Source organism: Helicoverpa armigera, chromosome 22 (genome assembly GCF_030705265.1).
Source record: "Helicoverpa armigera isolate CAAS_96S chromosome 22, ASM3070526v1, whole genome shotgun sequence".
Lineage (NCBI taxonomy): Eukaryota > Metazoa > Arthropoda > Insecta > Lepidoptera > Noctuidae > Helicoverpa > Helicoverpa armigera.
This window is the reverse complement of record NC_087141.1, coordinates 8,899,696-8,918,553: the sequence shown is the minus strand read 5'-3', so window position 1 is coordinate 8,918,553 and position 18,858 is coordinate 8,899,696. Positions and strand designations below refer to the sequence as shown.

The 18,858-nt window shown below is 37.3% G+C and overlaps 1 protein-coding gene across 1 annotated transcript in view; it reads left to right on the top strand.

The window, feature by feature from the left end:
* LOC110373660 (uncharacterized) overlaps positions 1-18,858 on the top strand; it is a 56,091-nt gene that overhangs the window by 33,739 nt on the left and 3,494 nt on the right. Inside the window, exons 2-5 of the mRNA XM_064040555.1 lie at positions 6,045-6,120; positions 9,319-9,519; positions 13,306-14,714; positions 15,307-16,116. Of these exons, the coding sequence (XP_063896625.1) occupies positions 9,319-9,519; positions 13,306-14,714; positions 15,307-16,116 (2,420 nt within the window). The 5' untranslated portion in view covers positions 6,045-6,120. The remainder of the gene's footprint in view (positions 1-6,044; positions 6,121-9,318; positions 9,520-13,305; positions 14,715-15,306; positions 16,117-18,858) is intronic.

Here is an 18,858-nt window from a genome sequence, read left to right as displayed (position 1 = left end):
CTCAGCTACATCTGGTTAGACTGGAAGCCGACCCCAACATAGTTGGGAAAAAGGCTCGGAGGATGATGAAGAGGTTTGATAAATAGGGTTTTCTGAGACAGAAGAGGTAATATATTTTGTGGTTTATGTTTATGTAGGTAAACTCGGTTTATAAGTTCAAAAGTTTTCTATGTCTTCCGAGTAAGTGATTCTGGGTTAGAATTAATACTTTCCGAATGAACTAATTTTAATGGATTTTAATTGGTCTTTAGATGTATCAGGCTGAGGAGGTCAGATACGCAGTTCCATAAAAGTATCGGCTTGCCTGAGTACTTACTTACTGGATCGAGGAGATAGTCAGCCGCTCCATAACACACTGGTACACAGCTGCATCTGGTTAGACTGGGAGCCGACCTATTAAGAGTTAGATAATGTACTAGGTAGATGACGGATGAACGGTTGCCTTATTTTAAACTAAGCCCGGTTTTTACAGTTTCCCGCAAAATTATTCATATCAATAACCAATATTGGTACATATTTGAAATACCGATCTAGCTTGAACCCGTTAGTCGGTTTACTAAGATGACGCGCGTTTCAAGTAAGAGCGCGCGCACACTACAAACCTTTAGTCGGTCTAAATACCTACCTGATCGTTGTTACGTGTGTACTTCCATTCATCTTTATACCGATTTATGAGCCCAAATCAACTATTGGCCGACTAAAAGCTTGTTGTGTGCGCACGCTCTAAGTACCAAAAACAAAAGACGGTCAAGTTATAAGCAATTAACGTACCTCACACGTTTTGTATGAAAGTTATGTATGAGTACATTATTTTAGGTACGTGTATAATGTTTTTTTAACATATTAATATTTTTGGTATTGTGCAAGTTTTCTTTTCTTGCCTTTATGGTATTCTTTTTCGAAAAAGAACAAATATATGTATAGCTAACAAGTTGAAAAATCCATGAAATCCACTGTAGTATGATTTATTGCTTACAGAAATGTATTTATTTTTCAATTTATTATAACAAAATACGCAATAATTAAGCCTTAGATGGCTTTTAGACCTACCATAACATTGTGCTATAATTATATATTCCTTAAAAAACATGATTCAATATGGTTACATTACATTACTATACATAACAATACATTAAATATATATATATGTTCAATTTTGCAAAATTAATAGATCACCTAAGAACCACCTTAACATAAACTCACTTATCGACTGTTGTGTGCAAACGGTTAAGCGACAAGCTCACTTGACTACAACACAGCATCTTATCTGTGCGATCTCACGCAACTTGTGAGAGTGTCGGTATTGTTCTAGCTTATCTGTTAAACTGCTGTAAATCTGTAACGTTAACCGGTTAAGTGTTTGTCAATAGCTTTAGTTAATTGCTAGACTTTAGTTATTTTTTTTAGGGTTCCGTAAACAAAGGGTGAAACGGGACCCTATTGTTTTCGCTCCTCTGTCCGTCCGTTCGTCCGTCCATCGGTCTATCACCAGGCTGAATCTCATGAATCGTGATAGTTAGAGAGTTGAAATTTTCACAGATGATGTATTTCTGTTGCCGCTATAACAACAAATACTGAAAACTAAAATAAAATAAACTTTTGGGGGGGCTCAATTTTACGGAATTCGACTCGCACTTGGCCGGTTTTTTTTTTATATTCATGTTTTGAGTAGTCTCGACAAGGGGAAGAAGAATCTGATATTGCTTAAAATGTAAACTTGGTTAAAGAAGAAATAGCACTATGTCCGACATTTATGTCGATGGATACAGCTGAAGAGTAATTATCTGTGAAACGCTAATAAAGGAACTATTGGTCCGATTGGAAAAACTCTTTCAGTGTTAGGTAGCCCATTTATCGAGGAAGGCTATAGGCTACTTTTTATCCGGGTTCGTGCATCGGTTCCCACGAAGTACGGGTGAAACCGCTGGCAGAAGCTAAGCTAGTCTATACATCATCATCATCATCCTCCTGCCCTTATCCCAATTTTATTTGGGGTCGGCGCAGCATATTTTCTTCTTCCATACTCTTCTATCTGCCGTCATCTTACAAGTAACATCCTTTCTTACCATATCTACTTTCACACACTACATCCATCGTTTCTTTGGTCTTCCTCTTCCACTATATCCGTCCACGTTCATACTCATCTATCCTAGTATCATACTAGTCTATTATACATAACTTAAATAAAATCTTTTCGTTTCACATTCCAAGAAATAAAGTTAACAATGAAAGTGAAACGTAACACTTGCTATTCTGTAACGCACGTGCCGAGCAAAAGGTCATAGAATAGTTTTACTTTACATAGTTTTGTAGCTTGCCACGAGTTACCAAAGACATTTGTTTAGCCGTGCTTCAATGCTTAAATTACTATTTTTATTTTATTTTTTACTAGGTACTAACGATAGTGAAAACGTGAATAGAAATGTCGCTTTATCTAGTTTAGGTTTTTACTGGGATTTTTATTTACAAATTGTTGATGTTAAAATCTTGTGATTTCTTTGGATCATATAAAACATGAAATCAATAGGCATCCACAATTGGTTAAATTATTATGAAAAAAATAAATTAAAAATAGCACAATTGCCAACTTGTATTGCTCTTGTAAAAGAGTAAATTACATTAAAGTATGTAGTACATGACATTAATGGTATGCTATTTTTTTCAAAAAATGAGGTCAACTTCAGCCTAATTGAAATACCTAAATATGCGTTTTAATTTGGAGGAAAACCGCAACAACTCTACAATAATATTAAAATGTAAATTAAAACTGTTAATCCCATTAAGCATTTAAAAATCACCAATTTTAATGAGTCTAGCCGACTGTTAGGTTTTAAAATGGTGACCTTTATTTGTTATAAATCTATATTATTTACGATTGCGGATGTCATCGTATTAGTTTAACGATTGCACTGATACAAACGCTAATTGTGTCCTTGGATTTTAGTTTTTAGGGTTGCCAAAAATTAAATTATGATTTTCATTACACGGACTTGAATTTTATTTTGTTCACGAGGGGCTATACTACGTCTTACTTTATACCTCATGTAAATAATAGTATATTTCCGCATATTGCTACCTATGTAGTTCCTAGTCAGGGTTAGCAGTAGGTACGGCCTCCTGGGCTGAACTGAGAAAAGAAAATCTTGCACAGTCCGCATATTTTTACAGTATAAGACTAAATTGAATATTATAATTACGAAGATTGGATTTAACAAATTTTTACAGTATACAGTTTCCGTACACAGAAACATTACCTAGCAAAGACATATCGATAATATGCTAGCATCGATAAGTCAATGAAATACCTATATTTGACAACCCTAACCTCTAGTCCATTCTAAAATCGTAGACTTATCAGCCTTGATGCTAATAAATGCATTGATTTAATTAGAATTAGTCAAACTCGTACAAATTATACCACAATGCGGTTGACATTTAACGGTAATTAATATTGATGAAAAATTGATTTCTTGATGATTTCTGATAATCTTCAGAATAGATTCAAATATTATTAACGACAAAAAAACTAGAAAAAAAGCAATAGTTTCCTTAAGAAAACCGTGAGAATTTCGTAACCCCAATAAAAAACTGTAAAATAAATTAATTTATCTTAAATAAAAATAACTACGATATTTTGGGTTTGAAACTATTAAGTAACATGCAAAGCTATGTGGAAAAGCATATGTAAGCATAAAACAATTGAAAGATTAAACCTAATGAGATGCAAATTGAATTGATTCAGATAATTTAATTAATACTTACTATAAATAAAAATATTTAAAAAATTGCATCAAAAAACTCCTCATCGCTGCCCACCGGGAGTGTACCCAAGAGGCTGGCAGCATTGCCACGTTGGATGGCAATGCTTACTTTTTGGCCAAAATAAAAACCAGCCCTTGGGTCACCTGAAGTGTCAGCAAGTCGCTTAGCGATATCCTTATATAGGAGATGAGCACTTGGACCCCACGGCCCGAGGGTTTCAACCCCAAACGGCTCAAAGGTATAGTTACCCACCAGGGTACTATATTTGCGCCGTTTGAGGTTCTCTGCAGCCGCAGCAGCGGAACCAGCACATCGCGCCGAGCTAGGAAGGTGAGATGGTGCAAGAGTATCGACGCAGGTCGCGTCCCATACTAAAGATTCTAATATGGCTGGAACGCCGACGGCAACAAGAGCGCGACGGATTATGTCATTGATATTCGCATGCCGTGCAAAACGGCCGGCGCTGCGGCTACATGACAAGCCGTGGTGTCCAAGGCTGCTGACAGCTTCACCACATGGGCAGCGGTGAGGAGAGCAGCACGGAGCACCCAAACGCAAGCAAACAGCAAGCCGGAAAGTGGTGTCGTCAAACAAGGTGCCTATGTTTGACGACGGAAGTGCCAGAAGCCATAAACCCGACTCCCATTCGCCCACAGCCAGAAGGCGCGCTCGCTCTGCAGAAGAAATTGACGTATTAATCAGATTATTCCGTGTAGCTCTGCAGAGCGGCTCATCCCACTGTCTCTGAGAGGATGGGTTGACGGGTAGATCAATATTCGGGCAGGTGATTTTCCAAGCCAATTTTTTAAATATTTTTATTTATAGTAAGTGTATATATTAGGTAATAAGTTAGTTGTATGTTGTGTATATATTTATTATTAAGTTATTGTAAAAAGTTATTTGTAAATAAAAAATAAAGAGTATTCTATCAATAAAAAAAAAAAAAATAATAATAATAATTAATCTGAAACATTGGCTTAACCTACCTATATACCTTTTTCTTTGCCATACTTCTTATTAGTAAACTACGTATCGAAATTAATCCGTAATTAACACACATGCAGACAATACACAGAGAATGTAATTTTGGTTACAACTGCATTTCTGCACCGTTTTTTAAATCTTTTAAGCTTGAGTATAAGTACACACTTTTCCAATTTAAAATACTTAACGAAAAATTGTACATAGGTACTTAGTACAAACACTTTCATAAACGTATAAGTATGTATTTCAGTAAGTTCAAATTAAAGAACTGATATTTCTTATTCCTAGTTTTCATCATTTCCACCCTGTAAATCTTAGTAACATAATAGGATAAGTAAATGGCGTCGGATTTATCATTTTGAAAAGTTTCAATTAATATTTATTTATATTATGTTTTTTGAAAGATATTTTTTGTTTTTGATTTCAGGTTTACGTAAGTTTTTTTTTGTAATTTTAAATGTTAAAAAATACAGAATATAATTCTATTGAAATAAATGCACATTTCAATGCATATTTTATTTAATATCTGAAATCTCGTATCTTGCTGTGACATCACCTTGACCTCGCGTTTTTTTGGTCACTTGAGAAGTCAAATTCAGAATAATAACTGTGTCATCCTTTGACACATTAATTGGTTTTAAATAATTTACAAGTATTTTTATTTAAGGATCTCATAGAACTAAGATTATGTTTTATTTTTACTACATCTTAATCAACCTATTAATATTTTCAGAAACATTGAAACTTTGACATGAACATTGAATTCTTGATGATCTTAAAGCATCTTGAAATAAATTTTCTATACAAACCAGTCAGTATATGAGTATCATATCCTTGCACTTTAGAAAAATGCGTTTTTGTGAAAGTCTCGTGTAATGGCGGCCAATTTGTGGTCATCGCAGGATATGCGGCCATTTTGTCTCCTATCTCACAACCACGCAATTATTTAAAAAAAATCCTTTGTGGTCCCGATGTTATATTTTATACTTTGGATGACACTTTATACTTATCAGTGTCTATTTAATTAATGGATTTAGATAGAGGAAAAAAAATAGGTACTGTTTTGTTTCTACAACATTTTTTTTCTTCAACGCTTTAAATACCCATTACCTAACCTATTTATTCTATATCCAAACACATTTTTGTTGTTTCGTTCACTTTTTATACACCACCTCATTTAGAAGCGAGTGACTGAATAATGACCGAATTTCAATTCACTTTCGTTTTCATATCAGTTTTTTTTTTATATTCTTTATTTTGATTTTAATTCATTCAGAAGTTTTTATATATTGTTTCAGGTGGTCTGGATAGTTGGTGAAGGTGTGTCAAAATGCTAATAACTATTGGGCCCAAGGCCCACCGACTTCAAAAGACGTAAGTACTTTTGTTACTCTTTAATTCACTTTTGAGTTATAACAATTACTATCTAATTTAAATCTAAACTTATTTGTAAAGTTGGATTGATAAGATCTTCAATTTATTCGAATAAGTTCTGAAATTATTGTTATCTATTTACAAGTTATTTAATTTAGAAATGGAACAGGTAATTTTCAGCTATAGAACGTTGTCCTATTTTTATGCAATATAAGAACAAATTAATCATTCGTGGCTTTGAGTTTAATCAATAATTTACTATGCAAATATTTTTAGATGCATTGTATTTTTCTAGATATTTTAAAAACAAGATTGAAACCGAGATTAAAATCAAACATATGTATGTATTAAATATACTAGGGTATCTTATGAATGATTGTGAAAATTCCTGACTAAAGATAAAACTTCTGTTGCATATGCGAAAGTCTGTAAGCATATGTGTATGTAAAGCTAAAATTACTGGATTGATGTTGATCTGCGAGAAGTAATTAGTTCCTTCGGGATTTCGGTGAAACTGTGGGAGGTAGCTACTATAATATTATTAACTATAATATAAAAGAACGGCATATTTCAAATAAAACTATTTGGAAAGTGCTTTTCGTTAAAATAATTACTAATGTAGATTTGAGTCATAAATATGTTGAAATAAACTATTTTATTTTGTCATAAGTGAAAGCATTTGATGCTAAACTCATTGGAAGCTGCATTTCTTTCCACGGTCAATAATTGGATTTATTTGAATGAACTGGTTTGAAGCGGATTTTGTCGGTATTGACTGGATATTTTCTTGCAAGATCTGTTTAATTAATTCGTTAGGCTTTTATTCTCTTTATTATGTTTATTTATGGAAATAAGCAGCTTTCTCAGATATTTCTAGTCACTAAATATATCTATTTACCATGAGTCAATGACAGTCACAAAAATCTGTTTTGCACACTTTTAAGAAATATGTGAGCTATTGACAATAGTTTTGATTCTGCACAGATCCATTTATTTATTGACAAAACCGTATAAAATTGACGGATATAATATGTAGGTATCTATCATTCTCACCTACCATAAATATTTTCATTTTTTTTAAGTCGTAAATTAAATGTATTGCTGGAATCTGAAATTACAATGATAGTGTCAACATCTCCAAACGTAAAAGCCCGCACAGCGCTCACCAGCATGCATGCCTAATACCGTAAGTAAGTGATAATCCCCCCAGCTTGAATAAAATAAAAGAGCCTTCGTTCCTAAGAAAACTAAGGACAGCATAAAACACAAACTACTTTTTATGTCAAAAATTTTATTTTGAACATAAACAAATGCACACATATTTACATGAAGCTTAAAACTAATGAAGAACTATTTGTACTTAATTTTGTCATACATATTTAAAAAAAACACTACGTATCCAGAATTCTAATTTACTTTGTGTAATAAAATCAATCAAACACGCGAATGACTCCAATTAGTGAAAAATCGACAAAAGTTGATTACACTTAATTGCACAAAAACGGAAGGAGTGTTATAAATTCTAATTGATAAAAGTGACAGCAAACTAGTACACTTGTTTATTGATACGTGAAAGGGTCATTTTTCGTAAACGCAAGTGTATTTCTGATGTTTTCGTGTATATTCTTTAAGATCAAAACAGAAATATTTATAGTAACTGTTTCCGTCTGTCTTTCTACCGTCAAGGTGAATGCGTGACGATAGACAGAGAACTATTGAATCGATTTAAATAGAATTTGTTACACACATATTTTACAGCCTGAGAAATACTACTTTTTATCCGCCTACACAAAGCACTTCCCTCGGGACCTGGATGAAACCGTGGGGCACATTTATTGTCAGAAACTTAAACAACAAATTCATTATATTATAATGCTGTGGTGAACCCACTATTGTTTATATGCCAATCCACGTTCGAGTCATAAACTCTTTCCTTGCATTCTTGCTTCGCGTTCTTAGGTTTATATGCTTGCGGTCATTTTTATTGGCACCAAGTGTAGGTAGGTTTTACTTCAATGTTTTTAGTTTCATAGCTGGTTTAAAATATTGTACATATGTTATCTCTGTACCTATTGTGCATGACGTAATAATTTTCATAGAAACTTAATTTAGAAGGTTGAAGTACCTAAATTCTCACTGATCAATCCAGGCATGAACTATTTTGTTTCATATAATATAGATAAATAATATTTTTTTTAGTTTTTAGTTATGATGTAAAACCCTTTTATAATTTATTTTTAAATATTATTTCAATTTAAAGTACCTGTATTCATTTACATAAATATTAATCTTTTTGAAAATGTAAGAATCAGTTTAGTAATTTAGTCATTATTTAGATGTAAGCAATTGTTCTGAATATGTATTTCCAAAGCCACAAGAAACGCCCACTTGTGTAAAATGTACGTAAAACATTAGTTACCTAAATAGTGCAAAACAAAGTTACCGGTTTCCGACATAAACGATACTAAAGCAGCTATTATATGTACGCAAAAACCAGTTATTACGGATCTATCGATCAGTCGATCAATCAATCGTAACGATTATAATCGATTAACTTGTCTGCGAATGCAAGTGATCCTTAGTTAGGAAATGTAGTTTAAGAAATGTACAACTACTTAGCACCTATCAGTAAAAATGTTAATTTTGAAATAGGTAATGCTTCATGACTACGATGAAATTATTAATTAACCGACGTCCCAAATAGGAGGGGCTTTTCAATTCGGATATTTGTTTTTTACTTAGAGTAATTAAAAGGCCACGTTTTGGAAGAACTTGGAAGAAACTGAGAATGTGTATACTAGGATAGTTATGGTGCTTATTTTCATTCTGAGATAAATATCTTTATATTGTTGCTGTTATGATATTGATTAATTTTATGCTATTTAATTTTGTCATCTATCAGTGTACTTGTCAGCGATTACAATTAGGTGCCAAGCACGCTATTTTAGTACGCTTTTTGATTGGTGGGAAATCATGAAATTACCTTTCGGAGAATGTAGATTGAAGAAATGTAGAACCGTAGATTCTTTTCGTCTAAAAACTTCAGGATACTTTCCATTTTCATAACTATGGTAACTCTTTCGACCATTCCGTCAGCCCCAAATAGGGCCAGAAGAAATGCCGCAGATATTCTTAAACTAACGAATTAAGACCCTCCTCCTTTAAAAAAAAAATAATCAAAAACCCCTTTGTCCTCAGATGGTGACGTGCGACAACGCAAGCGCGCCTCTAGGCGGGTTCCGCCTGGGCCCGCGCGACGAGGACGCGAGCCGCCGTGCGCGCGCGCCGTCCGTCTCGTCGCTCTCCTACAAGCACAAGATAGACGCCTTGTTCGACGACTCGCGCTCTGTGGCGAGCAATCAGTACGCGCCTGTGCAGCATCTTGACAGAGATTCTAAGGTGAGAAGATTTTTGACAGGTCCTCTCGATACTGTCAAGTGGCCTAAATCTCGGAAAAACTCATTGCGGACGTATGCAGCTAATCACACCTCGCAAAAAAGGAGGACCCTCCGACCGGACGAGTAGTGTCTGGTAGGCTACTGCCCGACGGTTGTTGACGGGGTGATCTATATGTTCACTTTGCATGTGAATACTGCTTCCGCGATGCAGGATAGTTCGTCTGCCTATGTGTAGATGGCGGTGCAAGTTGTAGTACCGCTACATCATCATCATCTCCCGAGCCTTTTCCCAACTATGTCGGGGTCAGGCGGGTTCCGCCTGGGCCCGCGCGACGAGGACGCGAGCCGCCGTGCGCGCGCGCCGTCCGTCTCGTCGCTCTCCTACAAGCACAAGATAGACGCCTTGTTCGACGACTCGCGCTCCGTGGCGAGCAATCAGTACGCGCCTGTGCAGCATCTTGACAGAGATTCTAAGGTGAGAAGATTTTTGACAGGTCCACTTGATACTGTCAAGTGGCTAAGGGTTGTGGCAAAACTCATTCTGGAGGTATGAGAGCAGAAAGTCATCATACTTCGCAGAAAAGGGAGGATCCTTCGACCGCACGAGTGTTGTGTCAGGGCGATCTATGTAGGTATATATATTCACTTTGCAAGTGAACCCTGCTTGCGCGATGCAGGATAGTTCGTCTTCCAATGTGTAGATGGCGGTGTAAGTTGTAGTACTGCTACATCATCTCCCGAGTCTTTCTCCAACTATGTCGGAGTCAGGCGGGGTCCGCCTGGGCCCGCGCGACGACGACGCAGGCCGCCGTGCGCGCGCGCCGTCCGTCTCGTCGCTCTCCTACAAGCACAAGATAGACGCCTTGTTCGACGACTCGCGCTCTGTGGCGAGCAATCAGTACGCGCCTGTGCAACATCTTGAAAGAGATTCTAAGGTGAGAAGATATTTGACAGGTCCACTTGATACTGTCAAGTGGCTAGGGGTTGTGGCAAAACTCATTCTGAAGGTATGAGAGCAGAGAGTCATCATACTTCGCAGAAAAGGGAGGATCCTTCGACCGGACGAGTGTTGTAACAGGGTGATCTGTGTATATATATTCACTTTGCATGTGAACACTGCTTGCGCGATGCAGGATAGTTCGTCTTCCAATGAGAAGATGGCGCTGTAAGTTGTAGTATCGCTACATATAGATGCTGCTGTAAGTTGTAGTACCACTACATCATCATTACCTCCCGAGCCTTTCCCCAACTATATCGGAGTCAGGTGGGTTCCGCCTGGGCCCGCGCGACGAGGACGCGGGTCGACGTGCGCGCGCGCCGTCCGTCTCGTCGCTCTCCTACAAGCACAAGATAGACGCCTTGTTCGACGACTCGCGCTCTGTGGCGAGCAACCAGTACGCGCCTGTGCAGCATCTTGACAGAGATTCTAAGGTGAGATTAATGCTGAAGAAATTTGTCAGGTCCACTTGAAGGTAAACCCTGGAAAATGGACCTGTCTTTGCGCGCTAAAAGCCTTCAGATGGCCGACAGATTAATCGGGGGATCATCATCTGCCTATCCATTTCCCAACTATGTTGGGGTCAGCTACCAGTCTTATCAGATGCAGCTGAGTACCAGTATAAATAAAAATATGTAGATATATAAACGGGCTCATGAATCAGTATGAAGATGAATACACAATAAACAGTACGTACACAACAACGATCAGGTAATTAGCTGGTATCAGATCGACTGAAAACTTTGATTGATCATCTGTTGGCCGTCTATTTAGTCTGCAGTGTGCGAGTACTTTAAGTGTTTTGGCACACGTATTAACTCGAAAAGAGATCAGTAGGTACATATATGTACCTATACCTACATATATTGCCGGATCTGCAAGTCCAATACATATATGACCTCATAAAAATAAATTATATTGTGACTGAACCGTATCTGATGCGGTCATGTATCCGTGTGATTCGTGTGAACATAGCGTTACTCTAGAAGTGGCATAATGTTCTATGTCATATACACTTCCATTGTCACATCAGTGCGCAAGAGCACCTGCTTCACAATTATGTAAAGTAGAAATTCTTAGCGACACGTGTGCCTTATGTAAAGTCTTCATAATAATAGAATCATATACAGTTATGTTAGTTAATGGTTTATGTACTGCTAGCATGAGGTTATTATGCACAGTTAAGTTTTATTTTCGCATAGTTTTACATAGAAGATACATACGCTTAACAAGTTTTAATTTGAAGCTAGTTTTTGTCCTGTTTATTTCATTTATTTATTACTCTTAACAGAAAGTGCTAGCAGCTAATAGTAGTAGCAGCATTTGGTTTTTGTTGAATGAGAATCTGGATCCACTTATGGATACTTCTTGTCCGGATGCGAAGCAAAGTCATTGTATTAGGTATATCACTTAAATCGGGATCAGCTTGTTTCATCCATCCCCGAACCTGTTTCCCAACTATTTTGGGGTCGGAAAACAGCTTGAAAAATAATTTTGCTTTGAAATAGAAACTAAATATAAACAAAATTGAGCCACTCATTATGAAATTCTTCAACCTACCAATAGAAGAATTACCATAACGCACAACATGATTGCAAGAGTATTAGAACAAGACGTAAAAATTAACAAATACATATGTAATGTATGTAACTATTGCTAAACAGTAGCTATGGTTGCAGATGGTGAAATGGTAATTAGTGGTAACCCTACTGTTATTATAATTACGATTTAACAAAAGACTGCCTTACCAGTAGTAGAAATTAAAACTATCGAGTATTCGAGTATGTAATATCGGTTCCAAAGGTTGGATTGAAACTTAATTGTTTTTAAAATGTAGCAATGAAAAAGTTGAACGCTATGTAAGCATGTGCCCTGGTATTGGAATTATGGTCGTCTACGAAAGAAGTCGTATAAACACACTTCAGTTTTAACACTATGGAAACTAGACGAAAATCATTTTCGTCCATTTGGGATCTACGATGCCACAGATAATATATGTATGTATATACACGTTAAACTTACAACAAATATAATAACTTTTCTTTTCGCGTCCGGAGTTCAGTTGGGGAAAACGGGCGTAATGCTGATGAGATTAAAAGTCATGGTTAATTTAATATAATTGATGCTTTAATCTAGTATTATAACAGAACGGAAACTGCTATCCGTATTACGTAAATAACTTACACTGGACCTCAATCTCCTTAACATGTAATAATGTATTTCCTTAGTTAATTAAGGGGTTTCACCAATTATTCTAAAACACTTGAGTTCTAAATTATATCTGCCAGGGCTGCGGGATTATTCGAAAGAGTTACCGCGGCCCTGGTACATGAAGGGATTTCTGTCAGTAAGAGTCTGACACTCCCGCACGCTGCACCCACAGCGGGATCATTTGATGATTTCCCATAAAAAATTCTAAATAATATAATAAGCTAGATTTTAATCGTTTACGTGGACTGCCCATTAGTGATAGATCTTGTATCTTCGTTAATCTAATAAAGAGGTAAAGAGTATTAAATATAAAAGTTTCGCTCGTCAAACGCAGGCCCGCCTGCACGGTCTACTTATGTCAAGATATACAGGTATTGTTTACAAAGTCATACGCGGATATTCTCGTGTTTTTATAATTAGCATGCATGGATATTGAAAATTGTAACACGCGATATTTTGAAGGGAGTTTCAATTCTCCTTTTTTGCTGGTAACAGCTGTCAGTTTTGTGGATTAGCAGTCATGAACAATCAGGTGAAGATTATATTCAATTGGATTTACATAACATTTCTTGTTTACAGGTAAATTCGACGCACGAAGGCAAAGTAACGATCTACGAAGATGACGACGGCTACTGTCAGAGCAAGATTAGCAATGCCAACAACACAGTGCAGGATCGCATAGAACGCATGTTCGCGGACATGGCGGGCGAGTCCAAGCAGCTGGAGAGCATCGGCGTGCACCTGTTCAACGTGCACTACCTCGGCTCCACGCCCCTGCACAGCAAGGTCACCTCCCTCTCCGGCCTACAGACACCCCTCAGGGACCTCTACTTCACCTACAGAAGAAATTACCGCCATAAAAACGGCCTCAATGGGCGCCTAGAAATATCCAAAAGCGGACTCAAAGTCCGATATAAAGGAGACAAAGGCGATCTAGAACAACTCAACCCATTCCCCACCATAGCGGTATGGTCAGCCGTAAAGTTCGTCGTCCAACCCTCAGAGGACGACGACCACGATCTGTGCTACGCCTTCCTGCCCCTTATCACCGATCCTGATAACATCGACCGACAAGCCCTTTTCAAAACTTTAGAGTCACCAGACAAAAAGTATATCCTCTCCCACAACGAAAACTCGCATTCACCCCTTTTCGCTGTAGTGATGAGGAAGATCGGCGTCGCGAAGCAACTGGAGTGTCATGGGTTTGTATGTCAGACGACAGAGGACGCTATCGTGATAGCGGCCACGTTATACAAATCGCTGATGGCGCACATGAGCCGGCAGGGTCACAATGACAAGAAGAAGCTGAAGAATCGAAACGGAGTCAGCTGTATGAGCGTTGGAAGCAGCATGTCGCCAAACGAAATACCTATCAGGCCGCCGCGCAAGAAGAGAAGCACGTCTTCCATGAGCGGCGACAGTGACCGAGCAGACGGGTTCTCTGCCTGCGAATCCTTCTCGGAGAAGCACAAGTTGGAAAGGACGAAGAAGATCTCTTCAGAGAGCCTGCCGCGCCCTCCCCCACCTCCGTCGATCCACCCCGCCGATGTTAAGAGAATCACAGTTGAAGAAGTTAAAGCTAAACTGGATTCCATAAAATATAACGACACAAGTGGCAGCGACACGCAGGGCTCTAAAAAGTCCATGAAGAAACCTCAGAACCCTAGTCTTCGACAGATACAGAATCTGAAACACGTGCACAGTAGTGAATCGTCCGTTCGTAGTAAGGTTTCCGAGAAAATAGAACTGTTTAGAGAATTGGAACGAAGGAAAAATTTACAGAGACCACCGACTTTACCTCCTCCGATACCTATGAAGCCGCCTTCGGAAGCGCCGCCGGAGCCGCCCAAGGAGCCTCTGCGGAGAAGTCAGAGTGGACGCAAGTCGATCAATGAATCCGGCGACATATTGACAAAAGTGGCCATTCCTCGCTCGGGTAGCTTCCTCAACGCGGGCGGACTGACTAGGTACAAGTCGATTGGACACAGGTATGTATTTCTAAATTGTTCTAGTGTATAAATCAAGTGTTGAAATTTCGTTCTTAGCAATTTCGTTGGTACGCATGAGCTGTTATTTCCTTTTACCTGCACGCTGACATCTTGAGTTTTTCACATGATCAATATGTTCGTTCAAATTGCTGTAACGAGAGGCGAATAGAGCGTGCTTAGTGGAGTGTTTCGAGCACTCGCATGCGAGTAATTGTGGCAACGCAACCGCGTCCGCTACATTCCTCTGATCCAATACGACGCCGAGTTATTTTTAACTATCATTACACTTGCAACATCCTTATTGAGAAAGCCAATGTACTCGGTTTTTTAATTATGACTTTTTTTGTATTTTTTTAAATGTTAATTTAAGCGTGACTGGCTTAAGCGCTAATGTGCAAAATTGAGCTCATATTAATCAAGATTTAAACTTTAATGATCTAACTAAGCGATTCTAACTGATCATGCAGAAAGTGGTTTCACACGGTTAAATAAAAAAACTTTATGTTAGTGACCCAAAGCAGTAAGTTATTCATAAGTTAGTTACTTACTAATTGCATTATGTTATGATTCAATTAAATTCTTTCATTTTCAGAAATAACGGTAAAAAGGGAGGAGGTTCACCGTTAGGGTTCAATGAACTTTTTAATGAATTCAAAGTTCAGGAGAACTTGCATTCGATGGACGAGATCCTGAACGCCATAATAGACGCCGAAGGGATGTCCTTTAATGATCTGAAACCGATTTACAAAGAATTCCTATTGAAACTAGCTGTGACCTTGACGAAAGACGAAATATTTCAGCACAGCAAAGCGATCATGAAGAAACAGAAAAAGAAGATTTTAAGAAGAAATAGTATGTTTCAAAATAAGAGAAGAAAGATACTAAAAGGCGCGAGTGGTTTACGAATGGTCTTCAGGTTACCATTCGGCAAAAATGTGAAGAGTAAAGAGAGCAAAAACCCTGGTTCTTTAGACTTAGCTAAAGACCCTCTCTCCGAAAGTTCCGTATCTACCTCTAGTTACGATTTACGGCAGTTTCGCCCCAAGGAGCCGATTCTACCTCCTCCAAAGCGCCAGCCTTCAAGACAACGACATTCCAAAAGATCAGACAAGATTGTCCATGTTTCAAAAAGAACTGGAAAATCTAGACATGGGGAAAGGACGTCGACGTCAGAAGACTCAGACTTTCTTACCTTGAGTAATAGGCTAGGATGTCAGAATAGGAATAGTTCTAGCGGTTACGTGTCGTGTTCGGAATGTGAGTCGGAGAGCTGTGTAGACCGATGCTACTGTTCTCTGAAGGGAGGGAGCAAGTCTAAATGTTATTGCTCCGTAATGCCGCCTGAAGAGTCAGCGAAATCCAGGCTTTTGAGCAAAAGCAGAAGCTGTAAGGAATGTGTAAAGTGAGTATCTCTTTGTAACTTTATTCACGACTAGTTTCTGCAAGCGATTTCACCCGTATCCCTCTGAACGAACCCGGATAAAAAGTAGCCTTCTTTGATAAATAGGCTATGCAACACTGAAATAATTTTTAACATTCAAATCGGGAAAGTAGTTCCTGAGCAAAGAAACTAATTCTTCAGCTTTATAATATTAGTACCTATCGATAGACAAGGGGGTAGGCTGAAAATGATAAGTGTATAAGATTTGTTATAGATTCCAATATTTGTGTAGATGATGATTGATAAAGCGAAGGCCTAATGATCTCTTTTTATAAATTAGGGACAAATACTATTCATAATTTAAGCAATAATGAATGAGTTATGTACGAAGGTGAACTTTTCATGTTCTGTGAAGTATGATGTTTTGCAAATGTATGAATGATATATGGGTGTGTATGTAATTTTTTAATACCCATTAATCGTTGTCGGATTACTGACGAGTAATCCAAAGCTTGATATATTAGTGTTTGTTACGAAATCTATAGTTACGTTAATTATTACAACACACTTGTGTCTGTTTAAGCCGATATCCATATTTTACTTTGAATATTATTTACTAGCTTCCTCAGGCGTTTCACCCAATTCTTCATTTGTTATTTTTCTTAGCTGTCTAGTAGTTCCTGAGATTAGCGCATTCGTATTTGAATTATAGCTTGTTAGCTTTATAATAGTAGGTGTAGATTTTTCTGGTTTTGATGTTCAAAATGTCTGTATGTTTGCTTTTTGGGTCAACCGTTTCCCCTTTCGTCTTGTTTTACTTCATCGCCTCAAACTTTAGTTGAAGTTAGTGTTAGGTCTAAAGGTCTTTAAGAGTTACGCAATTTATCCTATGTAGGACATTGGCCACCATTGGACTAATAGCATGTTTGTCAACATTTTAAAATTCAATTTTCTCTCACCGTCTATATGTCAACAAAGGTTGCTTCTTTCTAAACCCAAGGCTTCCTAAATATCTCATTAGAATAAAAGCCAGCGTTAGAACAGTCTAGACTCAGATTGCAAGAGATAAACAGTTTCGCAAACTTTAAAAGATTTACAAGCACCTAATGGTGATTGGTTATGTCGGTGATCGTTTAGATATATTTGCGATAATTCTTACAATAAAACTTAGAGTTTCTGTGATTTGTGCAATGATTGTGGGGAAGTAGTTGTGTCATTGGCATTTTAGTGAAGTGACGTTTCGTGGTTTTGCGTGGTCATAGACCTCTTGTTGGAACACTACCTTTTATAAGGCTCTCAACTACCTAAGTTTGATGTTGGTCCCCTAAAATGGTGTTACATCGTCATTATTATGTGAAAACTAACTTTCACCAGGAGTATCACCTGCGTCCTGGAGGAATCATCATTTTATGAAAATAATCATTAGGCTTAGTTGACATGGGGTAGTAGCAGTGAAATAATTTTTCAAAGCGGTTGAGTTCCTGGTATTAACTGTTCAGCTGTATAATATTCGCATGGATAGGAAAAAAGGTCATAAACAAGCGTAAATATGTATTGCAATCAAATTAATTTGGGAGATTAGCACGATAGCAGTTTATGAATCATAGTTAAGAACGTAAAACTAAGTAGAGAAGAACTCAAAATCTTTATGAGCTCTAAAGTGAAAGTTAATAAAGATTTATTTATGAGCATTTCATTAAATGCCACGTTTTTCTTGAGTCTTTAGATAATCTTTTATGTGACATTCTTCATTGATAGAAAGATTAATCGGCGGCCAAATTAGGAGAAATTGGTTAGGCTGTTGTAGTTAGTAATTCAATTTTTAGGCCAACTAACTTTGTATTTCTGAAGTATTTGACTTCATGCACAGGGTGCATGTGTGTTCATAGGGTACTACATTAGTTGTTAACAAGTGTATGCGTGAGGTAGCAAATGGATAACTTGAGAAATCCAAAGTGAATTGAAAGTACGTAATTCCTTCGTGACTCAGAAAACAGCCTGTAGTCTAGACACTAGTGAATGAAACAGTAGTCAGAAGCCAGAAGATCTGACAACCAGTCATACCTAAGGGTTCTGGGTTGCCTGGGTAACTGGGTTAAGGAGGTCAGATAGGCAATTGCTCCTTATAAAACACTGGTGGTGTGACTGGAAGCCGACCCCATCACAATAAGGAAAAGGCTAGCCAGATGTTGTATCTATTCGCTAACAAGGCTGCTATAGGGCATCACAAAAAAATAAAGAAAACTTAAACATTATAATAAAATTATTCATAAAAGCAATCCACATTATCTTATAATGAAGAATTTCTCTACTTTCGACGTCTTGGGCGTTTGAACCAATAGGAGCGTCAGATGTAGTAGTATTAATTATATTAAATATCCTTTTGTGCGATACAAAGTGGACTTTCTTGCTTGGAGTTAGAGTTTATTTTAGTGTTTGCTTGTTGTTAGTAGAAATGAAATGTGTAGTAGTTAACTAGAGCGTGTCAGACGGTTGGGACGAATGACTTGATGTACTGAATTAAGAGTTATTTGCTGTATGAGTTTAGGAATTAATTTCACCAAATATTTTGTTTGATTAGTGAGAATTGTTAGCGAATTCTGAGTCTGAAAACAATATTTATGATGATGAAAAATGGAAAGCAACGAAAATTATAAAAAAGTAGATGAAAGAGGGATTGAGACATTGTCCAAATTGACGATACGAATAATTTTAAAACGACGATAAACTGACGACTATACGATTATGATAATTATTAGAAGG